At 50.3% G+C, this 24,642-nt stretch overlaps 6 protein-coding genes across 6 annotated transcripts; 4 read left to right on the top strand and 2 right to left on the bottom strand.

Moving 5' to 3' along the window:
- Nucleotides 1-1,807: 1,807 nt before the first annotated feature.
- On the top strand, nt 1,808-3,568 carry BCR38DRAFT_347565 (MFS quinate transporter QutD; the record flags this gene model as incomplete). Its single annotated transcript, XM_040856354.1, has 4 exons — nt 1,808-1,910; nt 1,968-2,763; nt 2,817-3,014; nt 3,067-3,568. The coding sequence occupies 4 exons, from the start codon at nt 1,808-1,810 to the stop codon at nt 3,566-3,568; spliced, it is 1,599 nt and encodes a 532-aa protein (XP_040713667.1).
- A 75-nt stretch (nt 3,569-3,643) lies between these two features.
- Nucleotides 3,644-4,739, bottom strand: BCR38DRAFT_347247 (uncharacterized protein; the record flags this gene model as incomplete). Its single annotated transcript, XM_040856326.1, has 2 exons — nt 3,644-4,305; nt 4,361-4,739. The coding sequence occupies 2 exons, from the start codon at nt 4,737-4,739 to the stop codon at nt 3,644-3,646; spliced, it is 1,041 nt and encodes a 346-aa protein (XP_040713668.1).
- A 4,689-nt stretch (nt 4,740-9,428) lies between these two features.
- BCR38DRAFT_347843 (WD40-repeat-containing domain protein) lies at nt 9,429-12,657 on the bottom strand (the record flags this gene model as incomplete). The annotated part of the gene is made up of 2 exons (XM_040856377.1): nt 9,429-9,548; nt 9,610-12,657. 2 exons carry the CDS (start codon nt 12,655-12,657, stop codon nt 9,429-9,431), a joined length of 3,168 nt encoding a protein of 1,055 aa, XP_040713669.1.
- Nucleotides 12,658-15,902: 3,245 nt separating this feature from the next.
- BCR38DRAFT_495220 (uncharacterized protein) lies at nt 15,903-19,053 on the top strand. The gene is made up of 2 exons (XM_040864737.1): nt 15,903-15,957; nt 16,010-19,053. The coding sequence occupies exon 2, from the start codon at nt 16,080-16,082 to the stop codon at nt 18,576-18,578; it is 2,499 nt and encodes an 832-aa protein (XP_040713670.1). The 5' UTR covers nt 15,903-15,957; nt 16,010-16,079; the 3' UTR covers nt 18,579-19,053.
- A 1,370-nt stretch (nt 19,054-20,423) lies between these two features.
- Nucleotides 20,424-22,530, top strand: BCR38DRAFT_37090 (uncharacterized protein). The gene is made up of 3 exons (XM_040857279.1): nt 20,424-20,836; nt 20,909-22,070; nt 22,135-22,530. Exons 1-3 carry the CDS (start codon nt 20,717-20,719, stop codon nt 22,296-22,298), a joined length of 1,446 nt encoding a protein of 481 aa, XP_040713671.1. The 5' UTR covers nt 20,424-20,716; the 3' UTR covers nt 22,299-22,530.
- Nucleotides 22,531-23,085: 555 nt separating this feature from the next.
- On the top strand, nt 23,086-23,475 carry BCR38DRAFT_487344 (uncharacterized protein; the record flags this gene model as incomplete). Its single annotated transcript, XM_040864145.1, has 2 exons — nt 23,086-23,230; nt 23,330-23,475. The coding sequence occupies 2 exons, from the start codon at nt 23,086-23,088 to the stop codon at nt 23,473-23,475; spliced, it is 291 nt and encodes a 96-aa protein (XP_040713672.1).
- Between the last annotated feature and the right edge of the window lie 1,167 nt (nt 23,476-24,642).

The raw sequence follows: 24,642 nt of genomic DNA on the forward strand, positions 1-24,642 counted from the left end.
CCGTGTTATCTGCCACCGCGATCGACCACGGAGACGACGTCGTCAATAACACCTACTTTGAGGAAATTCCGAGCAATTTGCGCCGTCGGCGAATCTAATTCGAACGTGTAGATATGCACGTCCTTTGAATCCGCTCCCTAAAAATCGCGCAGCATGGCACCTCAGGCCAGGGCGGAGCAGTCGACGAAAGTACAGAATTGGACGATGAACTTGGGCTTGGGTCTGGGCTCCCTGTTGCGGAGCTCCTTGCAGACTAAGTCCATCTTGGCCCCGCGGAAGATAATGGGGAGCCCCTGGGTGTTTGCGAACTCTTCAATGGCCGCCACAATCTCCCATGGATATGGAGGGCCTTATTCCGGTCTCCCGTGAAGCCAGCGAACTAGATAGAGCTGCCAGTCACTGCGAGTCTGGGACAGTCTTCGATGGGTGGCTTTCGTTTCCGATGTTAGACCACTTACAGCCTCAGGGGAATGATCGGGTAGTCTACGAAAATCGAGGACGTATTTTCCCGAGCGCAGTACGATATATCCAAAGAGGGTCTACTGCATTGTTGCGCTTAGTAGAACTTAAAAGCGGCTTGATTGTAACATCGCTTATAGTGGACATAACTGCACATTATAACAGGGTATGAGAGCTGAATTGTGTACGTGGTAGACGCTGAAACATAGCCTCGTATCAATACGCGGCTCGAATATTGGTGGTATCCGCATAGTTCCAAGGGTATGGTTAGATACCAGGAGGTGGGAAGGTACGGCTAGTACAGGGCTACAAAACCCCGCCTCGAACCAGAAGTAACCATCATAGAAGAAGAAGAAAAAACATCCTTTTTTTAGCCATTATAAAAACCTCCAGGTGTATGTTTCAGGGGACGAACTTGGACCAGACACTCAACTTGACTTAAGTCTTCAGCTAAGCATTACTTGCTCGCATATCCATTCTTGGATTTACTATTCCGCCTTACACGATTCCTTCGAGCATCTTGTTTACGTTCTTCGTATGCCAAAGATTCCTTCTCGTCAGAGTTGCACGTGGCAAAATACGCCAAGTGGCTTGCCGCCACCCCTCGTCCGTCCATCAAAGCTTTGCGATTTCAGATACAAGTCGAACGATTGCCAATACTCCACTATGAATTCTAGCCTGTTCAGCATATTGGAATCTACAATAGTACTTGCCTTTTCAATGTGATTTATTTATTATCAATCGGGCTACTCCCCCGATAATCAGCGCCTATCGAGTAGGCATACAAGGGCTTGACAATAGGTCTATAAACCAGTCATCAGCTAATGAATAGGTGTTCTAGAAAGGGTGGTAACAGGTGTGTCTATTGAGAACCTTTTAACCCCGTGTGTACATGTGTCTCTGTGAGCATGTGTTAGCACTTTGATCGTCTGTACATGTGAGGGGATGTTAAGGTACAGATTCCCTAATTACCATCGGCGACTTGTATGGTCCATATTGCCACTATCTCTTGTTGGAACGCAAGCAGCATGAATCAAGTCTCGCCGGAATAGACGGGTATGTGCCCGAGAAAACCGACGCTAGTGATTATGGTTTACAGTACGTAGGGTTTTCCGATGAATCGGTGGAGTCTTACTGGACAGTTACAGCATTAAGCTTCAAAGTTAATAGTGCGAATGAGATGCACAGATACACGGGATCCTAACAGTCTAATACTGTTCAGGCATTGAAAGCGACCTGAAAATTATGAGACGAAGGCGTACATATAATCGCTCATGACACGGAATTGCAATAAAGATGTGTGCCCGAATACTAACTCGCAAACCTGTTCACTCCTCACTGACTGAAGATGAAGAACCCTTTCTTAATCGTAGAAGACCCCATCCGGCCTGTCCCCAAAGCTGCATACGGATGGCGTATCTACACTCTTGCCATCTCGGCTTCGTGGGCGAGTTCCTCCACTCTTTTACTCTCATAATCAGGTGCTAATAAGTTTTAATCCCAGTCAGCCGCCATGAACGGCTACGACGTGGCCTTCATCGGCGGCACCCTGGCCCTGCCCTCGTTCCAGCAGGAGTACGGCTTTAAGCAAGGCACCGAAGCCTACACCTCGTTTTCGTCCAACCTCATATCCATTTTCGTAGGAGGCTGTTTCTTTGGCGGACTGATAGGGTACTACTTCTCCGAAGTATACGGTAGAAAGAAGCAGCTTATTGGGTCGGGGATGGTGTTTGCTGTGGGTGCCACGATGCAGGTATTGAATGGCGGGAAACTGAGTCTCTTGTATATCGGCCGTGTTGCGACTGGGTTAGGGGTCGGCGCATCTGCTATGTGCGCCCCGATCTACATCGCTGAGTCTTCTCCGCCGCCAATACGCGGTCGACTTGTTGGGATATTCGATATATGTCTGGAGATGTTTGCTTGTATTGGGTTCTGGATTAACTACGGCGTCGAAAGGACTATACCACCATCGAGGAAACAGTGCCAGGTCCCGTTTGCGGTTCAACTGATCCCTGCAGGCCTTCTGTTGGTGTCGATGCCATTTATGAAAGAGTCGCCCAGGTGGTTGGCGAGGCAGGGACGCGTTGAAGAAGCCAGGAAGGTTTTGTCTTATGTTTACCATTTGCCAGAAGACCATCCGTATGTCCAGATGGAGATTGGAGAGATGCAGGCTCATATTGATAGAGAAGCTCAAATGTTCGGTAGAAGTTTCTGGAAAAGCACATGGAAAGAAGCTGCCAAGGCTGGGATCCGCAACCGCATTATTCTGGCAGTTTGCCTGAAGGTGCTGATGAGTTTTACCGGGTGTGTTTTGACAGTGTTTTCCATGTTGACACGGCTGACGAAATGTTGTCCAGGGTACAGGCTATCAACTACTACAGCCCCCGCGTATTCCAGTCGATCGGACTCAGGGGTACATCAACACAACTCTTGGTTACTGGGTTTTACGGCCAAGTCAAATTCTTCTCCGCACTCGCAGCTATTGTGTTTGCCATCGACTCGCTCGGGCGACGACCACTCTTGATTTTCGGCTCCGTCGGATGCCTCATCCCAATGTACGTTTTACTTTTCCACTATCATTTTTACGTACCACTCACAAGCGCACAGGTTCTACCTCGGCACATACAGCAAGATTAGCAACTCATTCAACAGCAGCATGAACGAGCCAGATACCGGCGGCTACGTAGCAGTCGTCATGACCTTCCTATTCGCCATCTCCTTCGCGGTATCCTGGTTGAGTCCTCCGCGCGTCTTCGCGTCCGAGATCTTCCCTAACAGAGTCCGCAGTCTGGGTTTCGCGGTATCCATGAGTGCCTCGTGGATCGCACAATTTATAGTAGTGTATTCAGCCCCCTATATGATTGCTCGTATCCAGTTTGGTATGTTCTTTTTCTACGGTAGCTGCACCACCTTCGCAGTGATGTTCGTTTATCTCTTCGTGCCGGAGACTAAGGGCGTTTCGATGGAACATATGGATTTCATTTTCAATGGCAGTGTCTGGGGCCTCAAGGCTAGGAGGGATGCGGAGGAGAAGATTGCGCAGCATGAGGCGATCATTATGGGTATCGATGCGGGAATTGGCACGTCGGAGGATAAAGAAAGTGTTTAGATCCTGTTGCGCTGTGTCCCCTTAGGTTGAAAAGAAGTGTGCATTCAGCTCAATTCAATGTGTGTGATCACCATTTCAATCGTCTCCATCATCGGATTCATGAATGAGTTCTAGACTCAACTTCCACAGCCGCTCTGCTCCTTCCTTATCGTATGCGTGCGGAAAGTACCCCGACTCCAATAATCCCGACTCCAATGAGTCCTCGCCGTCTTCACCGACCGGTTGCGACTCTTGACAATCTTCCAAGTACCGCCCAGGGCGCCCCTCCCACTCCTTCCCCACCGCAGCCCAAACCGTGGTGGCAGCCCCCTGCGCCGTACTCTTAAAATGACGAAGTATCTCCGGTCTGTCTAATTGCATCTGCTCCACAGTTTCATCAGCATCGCGATTTATTTCTGTGAAGATCATCCCCGGGTGGACTGAAAGCGCATGTAAACCTCTCGAGGCATAGCGTCGCTCTATCTCGTTCGCCATCCAGATGTTGGCCGTCTTGGAGGCGCAATATGCTAGCACGTTCGCGTAACCTCTTTTCTCCAAGTTATAGTCATCCAAGTCCATTGTCGCAATCCGGTGGGTCCTGGACGAGACCATGACGACGCGAGAGCAAAATTCTGGGGTGGCAGAGGCTAGAAGAAGGTCCTTTAGCGCTTGGAAAAGGACGAAATTCCCAATGTGGTTGACACCGAAGTTGAGCTCTAGGCCGTCCTTAGTAGTAGTTTTGGGTTGAAACGAGACACCTGATATGACGATGAATAAGCCACTATGAATTTGTTCCCACGAAGAAACACATACCAGCGTTGCAGATTAGGACGTTCAGAACATCGCTCAGCTTCCGAAAGTTGGCCGCCGCTTCTCGAACTTTGGCAATAGAGTCGAGCTGCAGTTCCAAAAAGACCACTTTGCCTGGTTGGCCATCTCTTGCGATCTTGTCGGCCACTTGCTGCCCTTTTTCTTGGTTACGACCAGTCATATAGACATCTGCACCCGTGGCATGAATAGCCCTCGCCGTCTCGACCCCGATGCCGGCGCTGCAGCCCGTGATCAGAAACACTTTACCGCGGAGCTTGCCATCGAGGCCTTGGTCACGGATAATCTTGAGTGCTGTCGGGCGCGCATCCCCTTCCCCGTTGGGATCCTTGTGATCATTGGCGTATGGTGCAAGGGCTGTCATGATGTATTGTGAACAGAAGCTGTTCGAAGAATTCGAATGGTAAGGCCTACGTGCCTAGGATCTCGATAAAAGCTTCTCTGAATGTGGGCGGGTTTTATATCGATTGGCTGCCGCCTTCACACTAGATGTCCGTCGCATGTGTCACAAGTAACACGGGTGAACGTCATGCTTAGTCCTGGCGATCGCAGTATTGGTGCTTTTACCAAGGTTCTTCATTACGAGAGCATTGGTTAGACAGGCAGGCTCATCCGATGTTACAAATCAATGCGGGGTTCAGCCAATGTGACAAATCGACGCGGGATTCAAGTTGTACCGACAAGATTGCATAGACGACGTGGTTAAGTCCCTCTGTCGTCCACCCGAGATTATGTCGGAGGGTCAGTAGAGCTACCAGTATTCGTCAATAACGTCACCCTAGCTTAAAGTAAGCAAGCAAGCAAGGAAGGTTTGCAGGTCGCCGCAAACACTTTTCAGAGCATTTGATATTTATCCAGTCATTGATACTCCTGTTGACTTAAGTCCATACCACTACTTCAGCGTTGAAATATGCTGGAGCATAAGCATGCCTTAATGTTGTATAGGTAGCCTCTGCGTTGTTCGCAAGGTTGTTGATTTACTCGTACAGGCTATGGATTAACGTGCCTACAGGTGATTAGTCTCTATCGAACAGAAGCTTCACTTGAATTGATAGCAACGCGGTGGTTCAAGTTGGTAAAGGCGTCGTAGATTACGCGGACATCAACTTGAATTCATAAACGATACACCGTCCTCCAGTCTGGAATAGCTTCAAGGTATTTGGGAACCTGCTCGATACTTGATCCTCGCAGTAAAGAGAGATACCGCATCCTGATTGCACCCAGAGGGATCTAGGGACTTCGACCTTCGTCTGGTCTTGCTGCCGAAATAGTACCTTAAGGGGTGCTAACTCCTTTCTACTCTATTGGTACTTTACTATCATATGTAATAGAAACATCTCACAATTATAACTGTATTACTACTGTGGGATTAAGCGCCACAGTTATGCTCTAGGCCGAAGGTGGTGTAGCGGCAAGTATAGCTAGTGGGTCCGACCTTCCTTCTGTCACGACCTGGGTTGCATCGCATTGGTAGAGACCTCGATTAGGTGCTATCGACGAAGATTCTACTCTAAGGAGCGAAGGAAAGAAGATTACAAACTTAGGTTTGAGGGAGCGCGACTAAGTCGTCCACGCTTGGCGGGGCTCCTACAGGGGTTATGATTGGCTTCCCATCTGGCACTGCCACGGCAGGTGTTCCAGCTGTAAGTCACCTGGTTGTAGTGAGTCTGCGAGGGTTGACCTTCACACCTTCTACATAGAAACAGCGCTTCTAGCAACCAACCCAGCAATGGATGTGAGATCCACATAGAGTCATCAACAGAGGAGTGAATCTCTCAGAATACGATTAAGTCTGTGATATCGCATTAATTGAGAGAATCAATTCTCTGTTCATGACTCTGGAAGGATGTCAGATTGATCGCTATGCCTGCTCTAGGCGTTGTCCTATGTATTATACTATGAATACTGCAATATCTTTATTTTCTTCTATACTTTTAATGCAATGGTATTGGCCGGAGGTAGTGGTATAAAATAGTAAACATTTGTTAGAACTGTTATAACGTACATCTCTGCAATTTGTAATACTATCAGCGTTAACATCGCACCGCACTATGTTCTAATAGTCGAATAGTGTCCGACAGAGCTGCGTTGACTTGCACAAATACTGGATCACCCCGTACAGATATGCGCTGAGGACAGTATGAAAGACTATGCCTATCATCTCATGCTATATTACTCAAGTTAGGCTTACTACGCACTAGGAAGGCACGCTGGACCTGCATGAGCGGATCAAATTGAAGACATGCAAGTTGCACTTGCTCATAGCGGCCTTCATACGTGCAACTGTTCTTTACTGACTTCGAACCTCCACAAGACCTATATGTGTGACTTCTAGGAAGGAACACTCAAGAAATGCCCCCACTTACCTTTCAAGATTTCATCTTGACCTGGCCAGCATGTCTTAGCTCCCCCGACTTGAGAGCATTTCTCATCACCAGAGCATAACATCAAAGTCATATCACTTCAACCCACTTTGGCAAAATTTATTCGCTTGAAGTATAGCTCTGTGTTTTGGCATCATCAACTCGCTATTTGCAAGCTAAGCTTTTGCCAACCGATATCCATATCCCAGCCGCCGAATCGAATCGTCCGCAAGTACCAATCCAAGCACAGGCATGGCCGAAGTCCCAGCTGGCCCGATGTGGAGTTGCCCAGAGTGTGGCAAAAGCAACGTTGTTGAAAATGCTTGTGACGGTATGAGAGAGGATGGGAGCCTCTGCCTTCGCGACGCTCCACCATTGTATCGTGAGGAGGAACTTGTGCTTCCACCAACGTATGCTGAGGTGGGACCTCGACCTCCACGTTTCTCACCCAGACCAGGACCCGGCCATACCAACGGGCCATCCGCTCACTCCCAAGGAAATGCCGACCCTGAGTCCAACTCATCTCGACCACCCAACCGCTCCCAACGATTATTTGAACACCTGCCGCAATGGCATGCTGAGAATACATGCGGCAGGATGCTCGTGAGCGTTTGCAAAGAGCTCTTTGAAGCCTTCTTTTATGTTTTTGTTGTGGTAATTTTCGCGCTGTTTCCCTTCATCTTGACTGTCATTGTACAGGTCATCCACTACGCCATTTACCGTCACAACAACCCCACACCATAGCCGGCCTAGTGGCGGTTGAACTTACCGTGGCACTAAAGAGACTTTTGCGTCTACACAAACTGGATCAGCTGGAAGGGATGACATACCGAAAGAAAGACAGCGCGAGGTACAGAGGGAAATAAACAAGAAGACTGGCATGGATGTATGGAGATTATGGAACGAGTTCAGCACTGGAAACCCAGTAGACGTTCAAGTCATCAGCGTTAATCGACCTTCAAGGCCACCCATACATTGACATCCCTCATGTAGCTTAGCAGAGGTGTCAAACAATTCGAAACTAGCGTTAAGCCCACAGAAAATCCACATCGTCTTCCATTGATTACATCGCTCACCCACACGTTGTGGTTCTTGAAGTGCCAGCCCCCAATCCCGGCGCTCTGACTCTGGACTGGGCCAAGGCAAATGGCTCTTCCCACTCGCTGCTCCAACTTGTCAAAACATGCATTTGATCACTTACTCTTTTCAAGATAATTCCCGGAATTGGCTACTCCCAACTGCTGCATCTATGAAAACAATACACTCCAAAATAGGGGCCAAAGTGTCCATCAACACACTCCTACCAAATCTGCGTGACATATTGTACGCAGGCCGCTAACGACGTATCGCTGATTTAGGTATCTACAATTAATTCAAGTTTATCTTAATCCTGATAAAGAAAAAGAATCAATAATTCGTGATAATAATAAAGACCCTGAGGAACTAATGCGCTCCTACAACAAAACGGGCTGGTGGTCGACTTGACACATCTCCCATGTCCATTCCAGTTCGATGAGAATCCTTCCACTTTCTCCTGCAAGATCCCTTATCACCCCTAATCCCACGACGTTGGCCACCACAACCGCTTTTCAGCGATTCTCATTAGTGCCACCACTGTGCTCCTCGGCGTAAAGATCCCATGAGTCGAGTCTTCTGTAGTTTCTCCCTTTGTAGCCCCCAAAGCCACAAGGTTGCATTTCGGTGGGCAAAGCTAGCACCTATAGCAAATCAAAGTTAGCATGGCTGGTCCGTTTGGTAGAGAAGGTGGTCGCCGTGGTTCAAAACAACTCTATTATGCGGTTCTGTGCTGACGCCGATCATTAGCATACTGGGACAGTGTTTGCGTAAGTCTTAGTGATATTTGGTCAGGGGCCTAGATTCGTATGCTTCATATGACAGCCCAGCTTGGACGTGGACTTCGGTGTTACTTGCCAGTTTTGTTTAAGCCAGATTGTCGGTGATTTACATCCTAACAGCAATTCAAATGACGTCCATGGGTAACTCAGGATACGCATCGGCTGTATAGTTCGCCGTCACTTGCTCTGCCTTGTCAGTCTCCTTGGGTCATATGTAAACACCAAAACGGCAAATCCATCCATCAACCCTACGATCTATGAGCCATCACGTGTAATCCCCTCACGGTCATTCATGCAGATAGCAGTACGTAATAAAGCTCTCATTATCATATTCCCACTAGAGGGCTCTTCCCGCGACCATCGCCAGGACCCTGGGGAAGGCGCCATACGACAATGCTGATGACCCACGAGCATAATGCTTCTCTGCCCCCGCCCAACCCCCACCTTACGTACATTCCTCCATCCATTACCTCAACGCCGCCGATATGAGAAAACAACACAAAAGATGCAGACTCCGTCGAAGAGAAAGAAAAAAACAAAACAGAGTAGGTATATGTATGCTGCTGAGTGCCATGTGCCAATCCGACCCCTGAAATCAAATGCAACATCATGTGTTAGTGTAAAGATGCGCTATTCAGCCTCGACTTTTATCCGTTCTCGTCATGTGTAGTCTAAAGGTATGTTGTCATTTCTGCAGAGGGCTCTTGTGTTCCTCACATCGTATGTGTCATGGGCGAGAGTCGTGCAATAGATTGCCCTGGAGTTGGGGCAATGCCTCGCCATAGTATTTCCCAGATAGTCAAATGTTCTTCATGTTGGGGGTGTCGGGTCTGACTAGTTGTCCTCGGCCGCCGCGGCCGCTTCAAGAGCGCGGACTTCGGGAGCATTTAGCAATATGCGTTTGCCAAGCTCCTCGGGGTGTTTGCCATCGCGGACAGCACCGAAATCTAAAATCTGTAACAAGAGACAGTTAGTTTCATCCATTCATATTCTGATTACAGCGACGGCAACTTACCTCAACATAAGTGAGATTGTCTCTCTGTACAGCAGCCACACACCTGCGTTCATCAAATCGAACCTGCCACACCCCACTAAGATCTGTGAGCAGGTCCTGAATACATTCGCCGGTACGAATATCCCACATCTTCAGGGTGCGATCGCTTCCGCTGATGACTTTACGCCCGTCATGCTGAAAGCATGTAATGGCGCCAGTGTGTGCCGTCAGTGTTGACTGGCACCTCCCTGACTCGGGATCCCAAATGCGCAGTGTGGAATCGGCGGCCGCCGATACGAGTCGCTCGTCTCGTAGATCGAGTAAGCCGACGAGTAAAGAATGTCCTTCAAGTGTGTGGATGCAAGAACCAGTCGTCAGGTCCCAGATCTTGACAAAGGTATCCATGCTTCCAGAGATACATCGGTTTCGAGAAACATCAAGAACAACACTGTATACCTTTTGTGTGTGACCCTGCAAGACGTGCACAGTTTCACCCGTGCTGATCTTCCATACACGCACCGTGTTGTCGTAGCTGCCACTGACTAGAGTATCGGTGTGTGCGGCGATGGCACGAACCGAATGGTTGTGGCCCTGCAGGGTGCGAATGAAGTAAGGACAATCCGCATCGTTGGCAGGCGGCCCCGTTTGAATGTATCTGCGGGAGCCAGCCTCAGGTAACCGCCAGACACGAAGCTGGCTGTCGCGGGATCCTGTAATAATCAACGGCTTGGGGGGCATCATGATGGCTTGCCCGTCCTCGATTTTCCCGGTCTCTGTGGGCATCAAGATCTGCAGACACCGGACAGTGCTAGTGTGACCGTAGAACACCTGCGTGCAGAGGCCTTTCTCAATATCCCAAACACGAACTGAGCGATCTGTAGACCCAGACACTAAATAGTTGCCCTCGTACTGCAAAGCCCAGACTCCGCCTTCGTGCCCTTCTAGACGCTTGCGCAGCTTGCCCGTTTTGGTATCGTAGACGTGAATGAGCATATCGTCGCTTCCGGTAATTATCTTGTCCTCATCAAACTGAAGGCAGGTGATGACGTGGCGGGGATGGGCCGCGAACGCAACATGACTTGGCTTGACCTTGCCACTAGTCCAGCTCTTACGGATCATGTAGTGCCTTCGGTATAGAGACTTGAACAGGTGAAGTTTTCGAAGACTCGGGAGACCGATGTGAGGATCAGGTACTGCGAGCGCCGCGGCACTAGCCGCTGAGATAGGTCCTTCCGACTTGTGTAGTCGTGCAGGTGACTGCGTCTTCTCCTCCTTGTCCTTAATGACACTATCCTGAGCACTAGCCCGTCTCTTGTTGCGATCAGAGCTGAAGTTATTCAAGGCTCTCTTACGCTTGGAACTTCGTAACTTAGATGCCGGCGGGTCGGGTTTTGCGGATGAGGATCGGAGAAGGTCGGCTTCGGTCGAAGTCAATCGGTTTTGTAGACTAAAATCACGTTCACAGCCTTCGGGCCCGACTGGATCCTGCCATCCCCATCCTTCCTTGATGGCCCTGTCAAGCTCGCCGGGTGGCAGCTCAAAACCATCTCGGTCGAACAACTCCTTCCAGCCCGTCTCGTTGTAGTCAATGATGTTGCGCCACGTTTTGGATACCTGTGCAGCCCGGCAAAGATCTCGGTGGTCGAGATACGAAAGGACATGCAGAGTCAACTCAGTAGGTAGATCCTTGAGAATATCGCAGTTCAATGCAGGGTTGACCACATTCGCAACAACGTGTAGAGTTTTGCGCGAACACCGACGCAGAAACTGGTACATCATGAATGACTTCATCTCCGCAGGCATAGCATCAAACGACTCGAGCATCGATCGGCTGTCCATGACACTGGGCCCCTCAAGACGCTTCTTGTGCCTCAGAGACCCTTGTGTGAGCGTTGTTGATTCTAGTGATTCATCGTCCATTGTATTTTGACTGCCATCGTGCAAGATGACAGACATATCATCGTCCTCTCCATCTTCTCTGTCGGTGGGTAGCTGAACGGCTTGAAGAGTAGGGGATAGTCGCGGGCTCGGCAGGCTCGCATCTTGTTGGGCCACAGTGTTAATGGGGCGGGGGTGATGCAGGGCTCCGCGGATCGACTGCTGGAGAGACTCGTCGGCATCTGTGAAGGGCTCCGCATCTGCGTCGGTAATGGGTGGAGTAGCCACGTTGCTAAAGACGGTGTGAGAATCACTGCCAGACGGACTCGAGATGTTGAAGTAGTTGTCGTGCTGTTGGGTGGGATCCGAATCGGGAGTCTCGAAGGAGTCCAGGTTCGTTCGTTTGAGTTTCAGGGGCTGGGGTTGCGCGGTGCTGCTGCTTCCAGCAAGCTCTGATGTATCGGGGGTGATAGGAAATTCGCTCGATGTCCTTGTGCTACCTTCTCTGACGTTCTCCTTACGAGAAGCCGGACCTTTACCAATGGCACGACGGAGCTTGTCAGAGACTTGATGGGGCAGACTAGGCCCGTGTGACCTCAACTTGTTGGCCGAACTAGAGTTCTTCTTCACAGCCCCGGCCACCATAGGCGACCCGGCACGGGTTCCCATCTTGTGAGTCCTGCGCGTGATCGTGTCTGGGTGTCGGCGGGGGATAACAGGAAGCGTGTCGATGCCGGGTTCGGTCTTGATATCCCGACTTGAGTCTTCACTAGACGCTGTCTGGAAGGACTGGAATGTGGCGTGGTCAGTGGGCAACCCGAAAGAAGAGACAGGAGGCCGGATGGATGAACATACGTCTGGACAGTCTGTTTCATCGTCGGAAAAGGAGCCATATTGATCGACATCAAACGAGAACCTGGATAACTCGGGGGGGGTACGTTTCTGCGCGAGGGGGTATTCCTTCGAGTCGAGGGACATTAATGGTCGCGGTTCTCGCACAAACAAGGGCGGATAGGACCTCTTGGTCGTAGTCGTAGTGGTGATGGTCTTTGTCTCGATGCACTCGGCGACCTCGAACTTCAGTCGAGGATGCGGTGAGAGGGCATCGGCCTCGTCCCAGTTCAACGACACGGTGGTCTGGCTGGAGCGAGGGCGTCGACTTGCTTGGGTAGTTAATGGTGACTGTTCCATCCGGTCCACGTCGGTGGCCGCAAGCCTGGTCGGTGTTCCTCTCATTTTACCTTCTATAGAACATAGAAGCTGACGAGGCTATACGTTTCTGTACATATGTGACGGGTGTTCAGAACACGGTGGTGGTGGTGGTGGGGGATGGTCAGGTTATGTGATTACAGGGAGGATTTGAATGTCGAAGTGGTTTGGTACTTTAGTACCGGAGACAAAGACGAAGTGGACCCGAGGACCAGATTCCGCTGCACGGCGTAGGAATGACTAGCCGCCCCACGCAAAAATCAGCCAGCCGTCGGTCAGAACACAAGAAATCTGGGAAGACGGGCTGCTGGCTCCTTTGACGTGTTGACCCGTTGAGTCGATGAAATCGATAGAGCAGCGCAGTGACAAAGAAGTATGTATAAGTACACAATCTAGCCTTCCCCTCGGAGGCAGCGGGGAAGGTCGCTTTTTGCTGCAATCGTGGGTATCGCCGCCCGAACGCGTTGCCAGGGAGTGTCGAACTTTAAAGTCGCCGCTGGGCCAAGTGGCCACTGTGAGACTAGAAAAGAACTGGAAGTGCAGGCTGCCTGGATCAGGTGAATGCTACCTAGGTACAAGCGGGTGCGTTGAGCAGAGACCACCCGGTGGTGCCGCATTCAAAAACACGAATAAATGACAAGTGGTATATCAGCAAAACAAACACCGCCTAGTGAACATGGATTCGTAGTCGAGCAACGACAGGAAAAGCAAACGCAGTGCATGCGCTGCGCGGCTTGCGTAGTCAGCTAGGTAATGAAATGGAATTGATGGGTGAGATAATGAGATGAGATTGGAATTTTCGTGACCTCTTGAATGGATTTGCTGGCTACCTGCACATTTGATATGTCACGGGTTGGGATCAATAGCTACTTAAAGCCACATGGATACGGAAAGAGGGGATCTTGGGGATGGCTCTTGCAAAGCTGCCTGGTGTCTGGATGTTAAGCGTGAGAGGAGATTGTGTTGGCTCACTGGCAGCAGGCAAGCACGATCATCACCTCATTCGCGCCAGCAGCTGGTGTGACATAACATTTCATTTTCGAAGAACGCTGATGCGCGGCACGAAGAGGAAGCGGCGCAAGGCGGCGGCGGATGTCACTTCCTTTTCTGGGTGTTGCACTTGCCGTCCACGGTTGCCAACCTGTGGAGTTCCTATAACTCCGGATGGACTCTCTGGTAGCCAATAGGGCAGACAAACAAGCACATGGATGGTTGTGGAATATGAACATCAACCAACTCCAGAACCAGAAAATCGGGAAGTGCACTTGATTGGAAGCTCACCGTTGTCAAGGCCATGTCGTCGTTAGTCAAGATGCGGTTGGGATAGCTGCGTGCTGTGCGTGCCCATTTGGGCTCCTTCCAGAACCACAACGTCTCCTTGCGCCTGGCAGGAGCCGGTGAGAAGCATAGCGTAAGCGCACAGTTCCAACTGCTCTCGATGAATGCTGGATCCTAATCTAGAGCAATCCCAAAAAGTGACACATTGACGTCTGCTGAATGACACTGCCGCCGTATTTTACAGAGTATCCACCAGCAGTTGCTGGGCGCGCTTTACGTTTGCCGTTGGCGGCAGATCGGTCGAAGCACAGGCATCACATCTTCCATCACAGCGCCAGTGAGCGCCTGGCGTCATTGCGAAGCCTCTGAGAACCCCTCGCTAAACTCGGTTGCCAGCCACTCACGTGTGCTTCTTCCCAGCTGGGGCCGTCTCTATCGCAGGCATCGCCATGTCTCTTTCTTCCATCCCCGCGTTAATCCTGATGGGGACAAGCGCTGTGGGTCTCTCACGAGCGCTTGGGGGCGACATCTGATGGAATTTTTCTGTTAAAGTTTTCCTCCTTGGTCGCAACAATTGGCGCGCATGGTTGCCTGTTGTGGCCCACGAGTCACTCAGAGCTAGATCTTGAGTCTGATGGTCGGGTCAGACGAGGCCAAGATGTGCCAAATTCTCGGGAATGGCACTGCTACATTAACCTTTCAAATGCAAAATTGCCTACTGGACTGCCCTCGAGGTGAGGGGTCCGTCCTTCCGCCACATCGCAGATTCCAGTGTGCACAGCGTTGATCAGGTAGGCCTACCAGCACCATTGAAGTCACATACAGCTATCAAACATGATCGGAGGATGCGCCCTCGAAAGTTGAAATGTGACTCAAGAATGCGGCATCTCCCATTTTGGTCACGGCTTGAGTATTGTCTCGCCTATCAAGCAGCAATCTTGCATATTGGCATTGATGGACACCTGCTGTGAAGTGCTAGCTTATATATATGCATGCGCTTAACGAGAGTTGGTTATACTTGTAGGCTAGCAGGATGCTGTTTATGTTGGCCAGTTTGCAACTTCTGGCAACCAGTAGCACACCCTCGGGGGCTGGATGAGAAGCTGCTGTTCGAATTTTGCCCTGTGGAACGGAACTGGATTGATTGCCTTTCACACCTCTACTGCGCAATGTATCATTCGTCCAAGACGCCCAACCAACAAATGCTAAATAATGCATCGCCGCCAATGCAGCCGTCCAATGTCATGAGCTGTTCACCATCCATGGGTCGAATATTGAGCGCGGCAAAGCTGCCGGATATCACGTCTGGATTTAAAGAGCCCTAAACATTATCCGCGCGCTCCCAGGAGTTGCCCAACCCCATTTTCTCCGATCACTGTCCACGTGCAGCTCCCTCCAACCAGCCGCCTGCTGACTAGTGCATTTCAAGATCAGTCGAAAATCAGTCGGATGGCCTCATTGGAACACAATAGCCCTTTCCCAGAACATTACCAAATAGCACTAACGTAACTTACATATGTTCAGTACCATAAATCGCCCGCAGGGCAAGACGCTGCGTGGCGCAACGCCTGAGCTGCATCCACGGGTACATCAATACTCAAGTCTCGAACTCTATTCACCCCTCGGTTCCAACGGCCCGCAACTCTCAACCTTAAGGGGACAAACTGAGCTGAAGCGATGATCCTATCAAGTGTCGCGATGGACCCTCCGTGCCAAGCCCGAAGTCTATTGTTTGGGCCGCAAGTGTGTCGTGGACCCTTCCTTTTCCTATCTTCGACAGTAACGCTCCCAATATTACCTTTTTCGTCTACGATAACAGACATTAACGACTACGGCGCAGTCTTACTCAAATTGGGAATCATTTCAGTTTTGGGGGCGCAGTTGTAATATTGTGGAGCTGTGAAGTCTGGTCAGTTTGAGAATGAGCCTCATTTGGCTCTGGTGAGCGAGCCGGAACACACCAAAGAGTACAGCACAATGAATGACGTAACGAAGCGCAGCAATGTGGGTTATCTTCGATATTCCAGTGTGATACTTCTAGATTGACAAAGCGTAGTTATCCCACCGAGGGCATTGTTGTCGTCTATTTGACGCCTTTGGTGTTCTAGAAATTAGAAATCAAAAAAATGGCACACAACGGCTCCAGATTCAAGCCACCTCTACCCCCATGGAGCCCTACACCTCCACGGGATACGTCGATTTCTCCTGCTGAGAATTCCAGCCAACTTTCCTACTTTCCGTCGCCGCCGTCAGGACCTCATGCTCACCAAGGGATGCCTCCCGCATCGTATCCTGCCCCTCGAAGTCCCGACATTATCCCAATAGTGAGCGATGTAGTTCCGCTGGTTCCTACAAGACAACATGGGCTCCATGGGGATCACCGGAAATCGCCCGGATCCGGTGTACCTGCAGTCAGCTCATCATCGGGCCTCGCCCCGCCAAACTTGAGCGGAATATCCTACGTGAGTTTCCCACCGCCGCCGCCATCTCCAAATCAATCTGGCTCCGGGACTCCTGATTCCCAGAGATTTCCTTTACCACCGAGGCCCAACGCCTATCTCGGCTTATCTGGTGTTAAGTCGCCTCAGGGTAATTATCCCACGCCGCCTCCCTTGAGTCCAGGGGCCCAGAGTCCATACAAACTAACGTCCTTTCCTCCTCCTCCTCCTTCTCCTCCTGGACCGCCAGCACCCGGTAGTCGTGTGCCTTCTCGCACAAGCGCATATAATAGCCACCCAGGTCCCCCCTCACGCCCAACTGCCTGTCCCATCCCCGCTGGGCTATCATACAAGCCAAGAGCATCTTACACGCCAGACCCGAAAACAGACCCGGAAATCCCAAGCTCCCCACCCCCGGCTTACAAGCCTCTCCGGGAGTCTCTAAACTCACACTCCCCTTCGCCTGCTGCGTTTGTATCCACATTGTCGGAAAAGGGTCAAGCATCCAGCCCGCTGGCCACAGCCTCGAGGCACACGTCGCCGCTACCTTCACCTCCTCCGGCAGCGTCTCCCCCTGCTGGGAGCGGGTCAGTCGCAGAGACTCACCAAGGGGCATCACGCTGGGCATCAATTTTGTCTTCGCCAAGTTCAATAGTCTGCTCAATACCTTCAAATGGCCAAGTCTCAAATCCTGCATCGCAAAATGAGCTCTCTTTCTTCCCACCGCCACCGCCAGAAGCCGAGATCGACGAGATGTTTCAGGCAATGCATCTTAAATCCGAAACAAAAAGGGTTGAATTTTCGTCTCTTGCTGTCGAGCAATGGTCAGATGGAGCTTCGTATTTAACCGGAATGGACATTGCCCCTTCGAGAGTCTCAGCCCCAGCGTCAACTCCGCATCGTCCTCCAAAGCTTCCAGTACCAGAAGGGTTAGTATCATTTCCTCCTGCTACTCCCGGAACGCCACCGTCGGCCGTGACTTCGTGTATTGATACCGTTGTGACCTTCGCGACGACCTGGTACTGGCACTCCGCAGCCCCTGGTTTTCTCATATGCTCCCGCTGCTATGCCGACTACATTTGGTGTAGTCCCTTTCGCTCCGAGTTTTCGTCATCATGTCCTATCGATGGAAAGCCGCGAGTTTGCCGATTCAGTCGTCCACAGATGAGGGATCATCTCTTCATATCCTCTATTGAATCAATGTCTCTTGAGCAAGCCTTGGGCTGGATGCGTAGACGTGCCACCATACCAGACTGTAAGGGTGAAGCTGGGGTCGAAGGGGATGCAAATGTCAGGTTGTATAAGCCGCGGTATCCCGATGACATACCGGGATTCGTGGTTTGCCGTGCTTGTTATGAGGATCGCATTCTTACAAATGAGCTTAACGCCTTCTTCGAACCCTCGCCATCCCAGCCTAGTGCCAGTTTGTGGGCTTGCGCCATGGCTGTACCGTATATACAGAAGGAGTACGAGGAGAAGGGCAAGACTTATATCAATGCCTGGCCCCAATTTGCGATTGAGGCAAGAGGGCGTCTGATTATTCCACCTTGTCCAGGCCGCGGCAAAGCCTTGACACATGGGAAGAGGTGGTTCGTCCCCAAGGAAGGACCGCAGGGCATCGTATTCTGTCATGCGTGCTACTGCGATCAAGTGGTCCACACCGGTCAAGAATCCAACTGGAGGGAAGCAGTCGAGCTTACCAAGCTCTTCTCCAACCATGTTCGCTGCGCAATGGGGCAGTTTAATATCAAGATCACGATGGCACGAAGGACTGACACTAAAGACTACTCCGTCTTCTGGGCGGTTGTCAATAAAGTAGTTAAGGAGAAGATGTGCGATGATACGGGGATCCTCAATGGAGAATGGTACACATTTCCTTCCAACCCGGCCGAGTTCGGTATTTGCAAAGCCTGTTACATCGCCATCGCCGGATCACTCAACGTCGCGGGCTTCTTCGTGCCGAAGCTAGGCATACCACCCAATACGACCCTGCTCTGCTGTTTCAACCTCTTGCATCCGAGACTGAAGAGCTACATGCCCAAGCTGTTGGAGATGTATTTCACCCGAGACCCGACATCCTTTGAAAAGTACGCCTCGACATACGCCGCCATCCCGCCCTGCCCCCATGACACCGCCGCTAAGAGCGTGCGCTGGTACGGCTGGCGCGAGTGCACCATCTGTCCATAATGCCATCACGACTTCGCCCTCCCACAGAACTCAACCCTCTCATCGCAAATGACGCACCGCAACAATCCCCTAACCAACGACTCAGTCGTGTGCGAACTCTATAGCCCACGCATGCGCAAACTCTACCAGGAATGCTCCTCCAACCCCGAGGTCCTGCTACAAAACTCACTGCGCCGGCGACAGGTCTATTTCAAGACCATGCCGCAGATCCGCATGATGCTGCTTCAGCAGCAGCAGGCGCTCAAACAGCAGAAGGTGTTGAATACTATGAGCTCGCATTATAATGTCAGCAGGAAGATGCAGCAGCTTGTGTATAGAACACCAGCGGCATATACGTATGGTGCACCCGGGGTCGGATAGGGGTCGGGTACGGGTTTGCGAATAGGGATTTTTGCAGGGCGGCGGGGGTTGCGGGGGCGAAGGAGGCAGTTGGGATGGTGGGGGTGTTAGACAAGAGCTGGAGGGCGGTTGAGTAGGATGACTGGGTGGGAAAGGGGGGAAGGGCATGTATTTAGCGGATTTGGTAGAATAAATGCCCGATGTTGCCACAGGATGAGAGTGCATTGTGTGATTTAAGGGGTTATTTGCTTCGTAAGCAGCGCATTTGGGTAAAGAGGGTTTTCATTGGCACTACACTTATGTCTGTAATGTACCACCCGTCTTTAGTTCTGAAGAGAAAACCCATAGCAATCTCAAGTCTCAACAGTTATTTGTGTTATTAAAAGGCATTGTTTCTGACTTTCAGGTGTTGTAGGTGACTTGAGGGTTTGCCGAGAAGTAATGGCTGATTAGTCAGACTGAGTTTTTGAGTCCTTTGATGTTAGTTGGTGTGAGAGAAATTAAGATTTATTCCGGCTGGGCTGTTCTAACTGCTAAGGTGCATGTAATGGTTGGGGAAGATGCTAGGCACATTCGTGAGGCTCTTCACAATCAAGTTGTACAAATCAAGGCATAGAGATTATTGAGAGGTCAGACAAAGAGACCTCACGCCTGTCTTATCATTATGTTGACATCTCTAAGGGGCGTCTTGCCGTCCATGTCAAGAGAGCCGCACATTTACCTGCCAGGCTTCCATCATGCCGAGCAATTCAAAGCGGAGTGTCAATCATATCTTGGAGCAAAGGGTCAAAGGAGATATACTGGAGCCCCAGCAACTTTGCATCATGCACGGATCCGATGTGGATAAGCTATGAAGACATGTGAGTATACAACGCATGTATTCATTCGAATGGGTAAAACGTCTTGGTATGACTTACATAGACAGCCTTTCTGACGGTATCTACAATGGCTGCTCCGCATATGCGCCATTTACATCCAGTCTGCCAGAACATAATGCTCTGGGTAAGTTGACGGGATGAAGAATGAAGGGAAGGAGGCTCAACAAGATAGAGGCAAGCTAGACGAGATCCTCTTTATGTCCTGATTATCTACAATACAGCTCCGGCTCTGGTAATTTATCTTCTGAATCAGAGAGATTGTCAACATGGAGATCTCCCCTCACCGCTGTGCCGCGTAGCGGTGTGGGATTTTCGTTACAGCTGAACGTGGTCCAGATCGTGCCACCAAAACACTAACTTCTGCTCGATTGAATCGGTGACGTGCCACTATCTGAGATGGCGCAGGATATTGTTTGTTTGTATCACGTTTGGTGAGCACTTGCATCGTATGCACATTTCATCTTGCCGCGTTTTGATGGAGAATATTCGGGGGCGTTGTACTTGAAGATCCAGATTGGTCCTACTGTCGCTGAAGGTGAGGGGGTGTCAGAGGTGGTACCTGCGCAGCCACCACCACTACTTAGGCTAGTGTTGGACTAGCCTAGCTTTCTTTCCTCACCATCATACACTTCATTTCTATTGTGTGTCCCTCAACAGGAGGAAACGCGTGCGTGGCTGTTGGCTAGAATCGGCTGAGAAGCAAACGTATTGACGGGTGTTACAGCTGATATAAGAAGCGAGGAATTAACAATCTATCGAGGAGTAATGCTCTTCGTTTTCAGGTTAGGCATATGGAAACGAAGCATACGTCAGCTTAATGGTGCTGCATTTCACCTGCCACACATCTTATCTTTTGGTTCTTGATCTTCCCTGCCAAACCCAACTGGACAATAGACGGTAAAAGACCGAACTTGACCGACTATGGCACCCATATTCGCCGAGCTTCGAGCAGCTATCACGAGCGGAGATGTACTCGTGCCAGGAAACTCAGGCTACGAAGAGAGTCTTCAGCGCTGGAGCGAGACCTGCATCAAACCAGCTGTACTGTATCCGTTCTCCTTTTGTCCTGTATCTCAGTCTACATGATGCACAGGGCTGACTCAACCCACCAAGGCTGTGGTCGTCCGACCCACAACTGCCAGCGAAACAAGCGCCGCAGTACAATTTGCACGAAAGCACTTCATTCCTTTTACCGTCCGCGGAGGTGGCCACAGTCCAAGTGGCACATCCTCGTCCAATGGAGGTATGGTAATCGACTTGAGCCGTATGCGCTCAGTCTCTGTTGATACGACTAATCAGACTGTCACGTTTGGCGGTGGATGTATTTGGGAAGATGTAGATTCGGAATTATGGAAACATCGTCTCGCGACCCCAGGGGGAACCGTAAGCCATACTGGCGTGGGAGGGCTGATTCTGGGTGGTGGCTTCGGTATGCTGACCGGACGCCATGGATTGTGCATCGACGTTCTCCTAAGCTGCGAGGTCGTTCTTGCGAATGGTAATGCCGTCACGGCCAACAAGACGGAAAATGCAGACTTGTTCTGGGCGCTCCGGGGCGCCGGCCAGAGTTTCGGCGTTGTGATTTCATTTACCTCGCGCTGCTTTCCGCAGGGAGACGTCTGGGGAGGTTTGATGGCGTGGCCCATGTCGAAGCTTTCCGACGTAGTGGCCTTCATGAATGAGTTCGTGTCCAAGACGGATGGGGATCAGTTTATGATGCCGATGCTCGTGTGCCATCCCGTGACGGGGGAGCCGTGCATCGCAGCATCAATGTTCTTCAACGGGGACAAAGATGAGGCAGAAAAGTTCTATGGACCGCTGATAGGCCTGAAAGAGAGGCTCATGGCCACCACGGACGTCATCCCGTACCCGACGGCCAACACCTTCCCGAATCTGAAGGTGCCTCCCCAAAAGCGGTATATGTTCAGCGGAGCAAATTTCGTGTGTCCTTTGGACACGAAAGTCATGCAGGAGGCCTCAGACATCTTTCACGGGGCAATTATGCTACCTGGGAATGAAGAAATGAAGGCTAGGTGCATGGTGGGGTTCGAGCTTGCGCCTGACGCGAAGCTCAAGTCCGTTCCTACGACCGAGACCGCATTTGCGGGCCGAAACAATAACGTATTCAACATTGTCATTGTGATCTCGTGGGACAACGAGAAGAAAGACGACGAAGCAAAAGAGATTTGTTCGAGGGTATCCGGATTTCTGAAAGCAAAGGGCTGGCAAGGCGATGAGTCTGGGGATCGAGGCGGGACATATTACAACTACTTGAGTGCGTCGAAGTCATTATTCACCGTACACGAAGGAGCATATCTGCTGACCTGCTACGCTGACAGACCCCGCCGTGGATGAAGATCGAGTTTTCGTCAAAGCTGACAGAGTCTTCGGGTCCAACATCGAAAGACTGAGAGAGTTGAAGCTGAAGTATGATCCTACGAACGAGTTCAAGAAGGCTGTGGACTTGATGCCGAGTCTCAACGAGAAAGCGTTAAGTAATTAGAGCATAAGTGCTGAAATAGCTTTTGAGGCTGAGTGAGGGGGTTCCCGATGGCTGCAACGGTGTAGAACACTCACACTCCGCTCTCCGGGTGAATCTTTTTGTTTTTCTTTCTGTTGGAACCGAGAGTTATGTCGTCTGGCACACACGCCTCTCTCATCACGTATCTCAAGTCGTGAACTACAAGATGTCTTTGCCTAGACTCAGAATCGTATCTGTATTGTCATAGGTCTACTGATCAGCACGTCCACAGATACTGGCTCACAGGGATGAACTTACATCCGTTCGTGAGGTGTGCTTACTTCTTGCGCTTGCGGTATTAGCAGAAAACATTCATGATGCCACTTAAAGCCATGCCCAGCTTTCCTGGACTTCGTATCGCTTGTCATATGCATGTGGCTTGTTCGTGTATTCTGATGTAACACGTGCCCCCTTGGTAGAAGGGCGGTAGGGCAGTCTAAGACCACTACACGCAGATTATGGGCTTGGGGCTAGCGAGAATGTAGTGGGTAAAAGTGACGTGCCTGATTTTGCGGCTTAATTTATAGTACCAGAGCTACAGGCGCACTTCCGGTGTGATGATGACACTCTTGGGGCCCAATGTGCGCATTATGACCTCATTAACTGCAGCTATGTTTCGGGGTCCCACTACATTCACCCTTTGTTCGGCGACTACATATTGAACCTCACGTCCCAACTTATGTAGATGGTCATTTCCATCAGCCTTACGGATATCACATAATTTTGTGAATTTGAATTAATAATTGTGGATTTACCAATCGAAATCATCATGTCTTCCCACGGCAGCTCAAACACAGGTTCCAAGGCTAGTACCGGCATGGCCTCAGCCACAACAACACCCGCGAATGCTGGCGTTGGCGATGAGAAACCTAAGGCATTCGATGCGCAGGGTGCCATTGGAAAGCAATTTACAGGTTAGCCGCTCCCAGTAGACTTCCACAGTATTGTCGGCCTACCATATTATTGCTGAATACTTTCGACGTGATAACGCGGCTAACCATATGGAAATATAGAAAGTGGAGCCATTGGAGGAATAGGACAAGCTGTTGGAGGTCCTTTAGCTGCAGATGGCGCCGTTGGGAAGCAATTTACGGCCGATGGTAGTATCGGAGGTACTGTGCAGTCAACACTGGGTGGTACTAAGGACAAGAGCAATTAGCTACATAACATGCTCATATAGAGGTTAATGTTCGATACGATACCTGTGAATCCTATCTGTATCTAGATTTAGGCACCGATATGCTCAAGCTGCAAACGTTTATATTTGCATGCAAAGTTGCAGGGTTATGAATTGAATCGTCAAACTCGACAAAACGTTAGTTAAGGATGTCGTCGGTCAAAGTTGCATTCGGCATCGATCAAAAACAAGCAACCAGCTTTGGAGATATAGTGGATTGGTTAGGTTTATCCGACCCTTGGTTGGGATGATCCTTTGGTGTGAGATCGAGCGCCTCTTGAAATTGTCCAATGGCATGCTCTAGATCCTCCATGTCTACCGTCCGTTTGTATCTCTACCTCTGCATCCAATTCCGAGACTTTGAAGTCGATGAAGTCTTATTCCGATAGAAATATCCTCTGTTCTTTATCTTCAAACTGCAGATGGCATCTACCTGATCTGTGAAACCAAAACATCGGTACGTATATTAATTGAGAATTTGCCGCTGTATGAATCCCTATACTTTGTGCTCACCAACTTTGTCGTGGACAGTAGTATAGAAATAACATAGATATTGTTAGTCTCGATATCTTTATAGCACAGCAGACATTATATCCTTATACTTACAGTAATATTGCGCTCCTTTGCTGTGGTGTTGGCACCCCGAGACCCTGCCGTTCCGTCCTGCACCTACCACGTCGTCTTGCAGTGTGCATTTGGCTTCGCAGATCATGAGACTCTCTTTGCATGTATGACAGTTCCAGAGCATCTGCGGGTGGTGTTGCATTCAACGTGATAGGCAACACCCATGTGGCGCGTCGCCCAGTTTCCACGAGCTCAGCGCAAGCCCAGCTGACATAAGAGCTAGTGTCCAGTACAAGACCATGCAGTCCACCAATAACATGCCGTTCGCGCAGCCATTATGCAAGTTGTCTATTCCAGCAAGCAGTTTCGAGTAGGGCAAAGGCTATGTATGGAAGACTGACTTGGTTGACATTGTGCCCGGTTTGCGACACAATCACCGTTTAAGCCCGAACCACCGCGCCCACGTCAGAACGAAATTGATCTTGATTGCAAGTGACCACAAAGCCAGATAATTCTCTTGAGACAGCCTCGCACTTAGCTCTGAAAGCCTGAATGAGAGACAACGACCGCGACCTCGGTCCAAAA

The sequence above is a fragment of the Pseudomassariella vexata genome (assembly GCF_002105095.1).
Source record: "Pseudomassariella vexata strain CBS 129021 chromosome Unknown BCR38scaffold_10, whole genome shotgun sequence".
Classification (NCBI taxonomy): domain Eukaryota; kingdom Fungi; phylum Ascomycota; class Sordariomycetes; order Amphisphaeriales; family Pseudomassariaceae; genus Pseudomassariella; species Pseudomassariella vexata.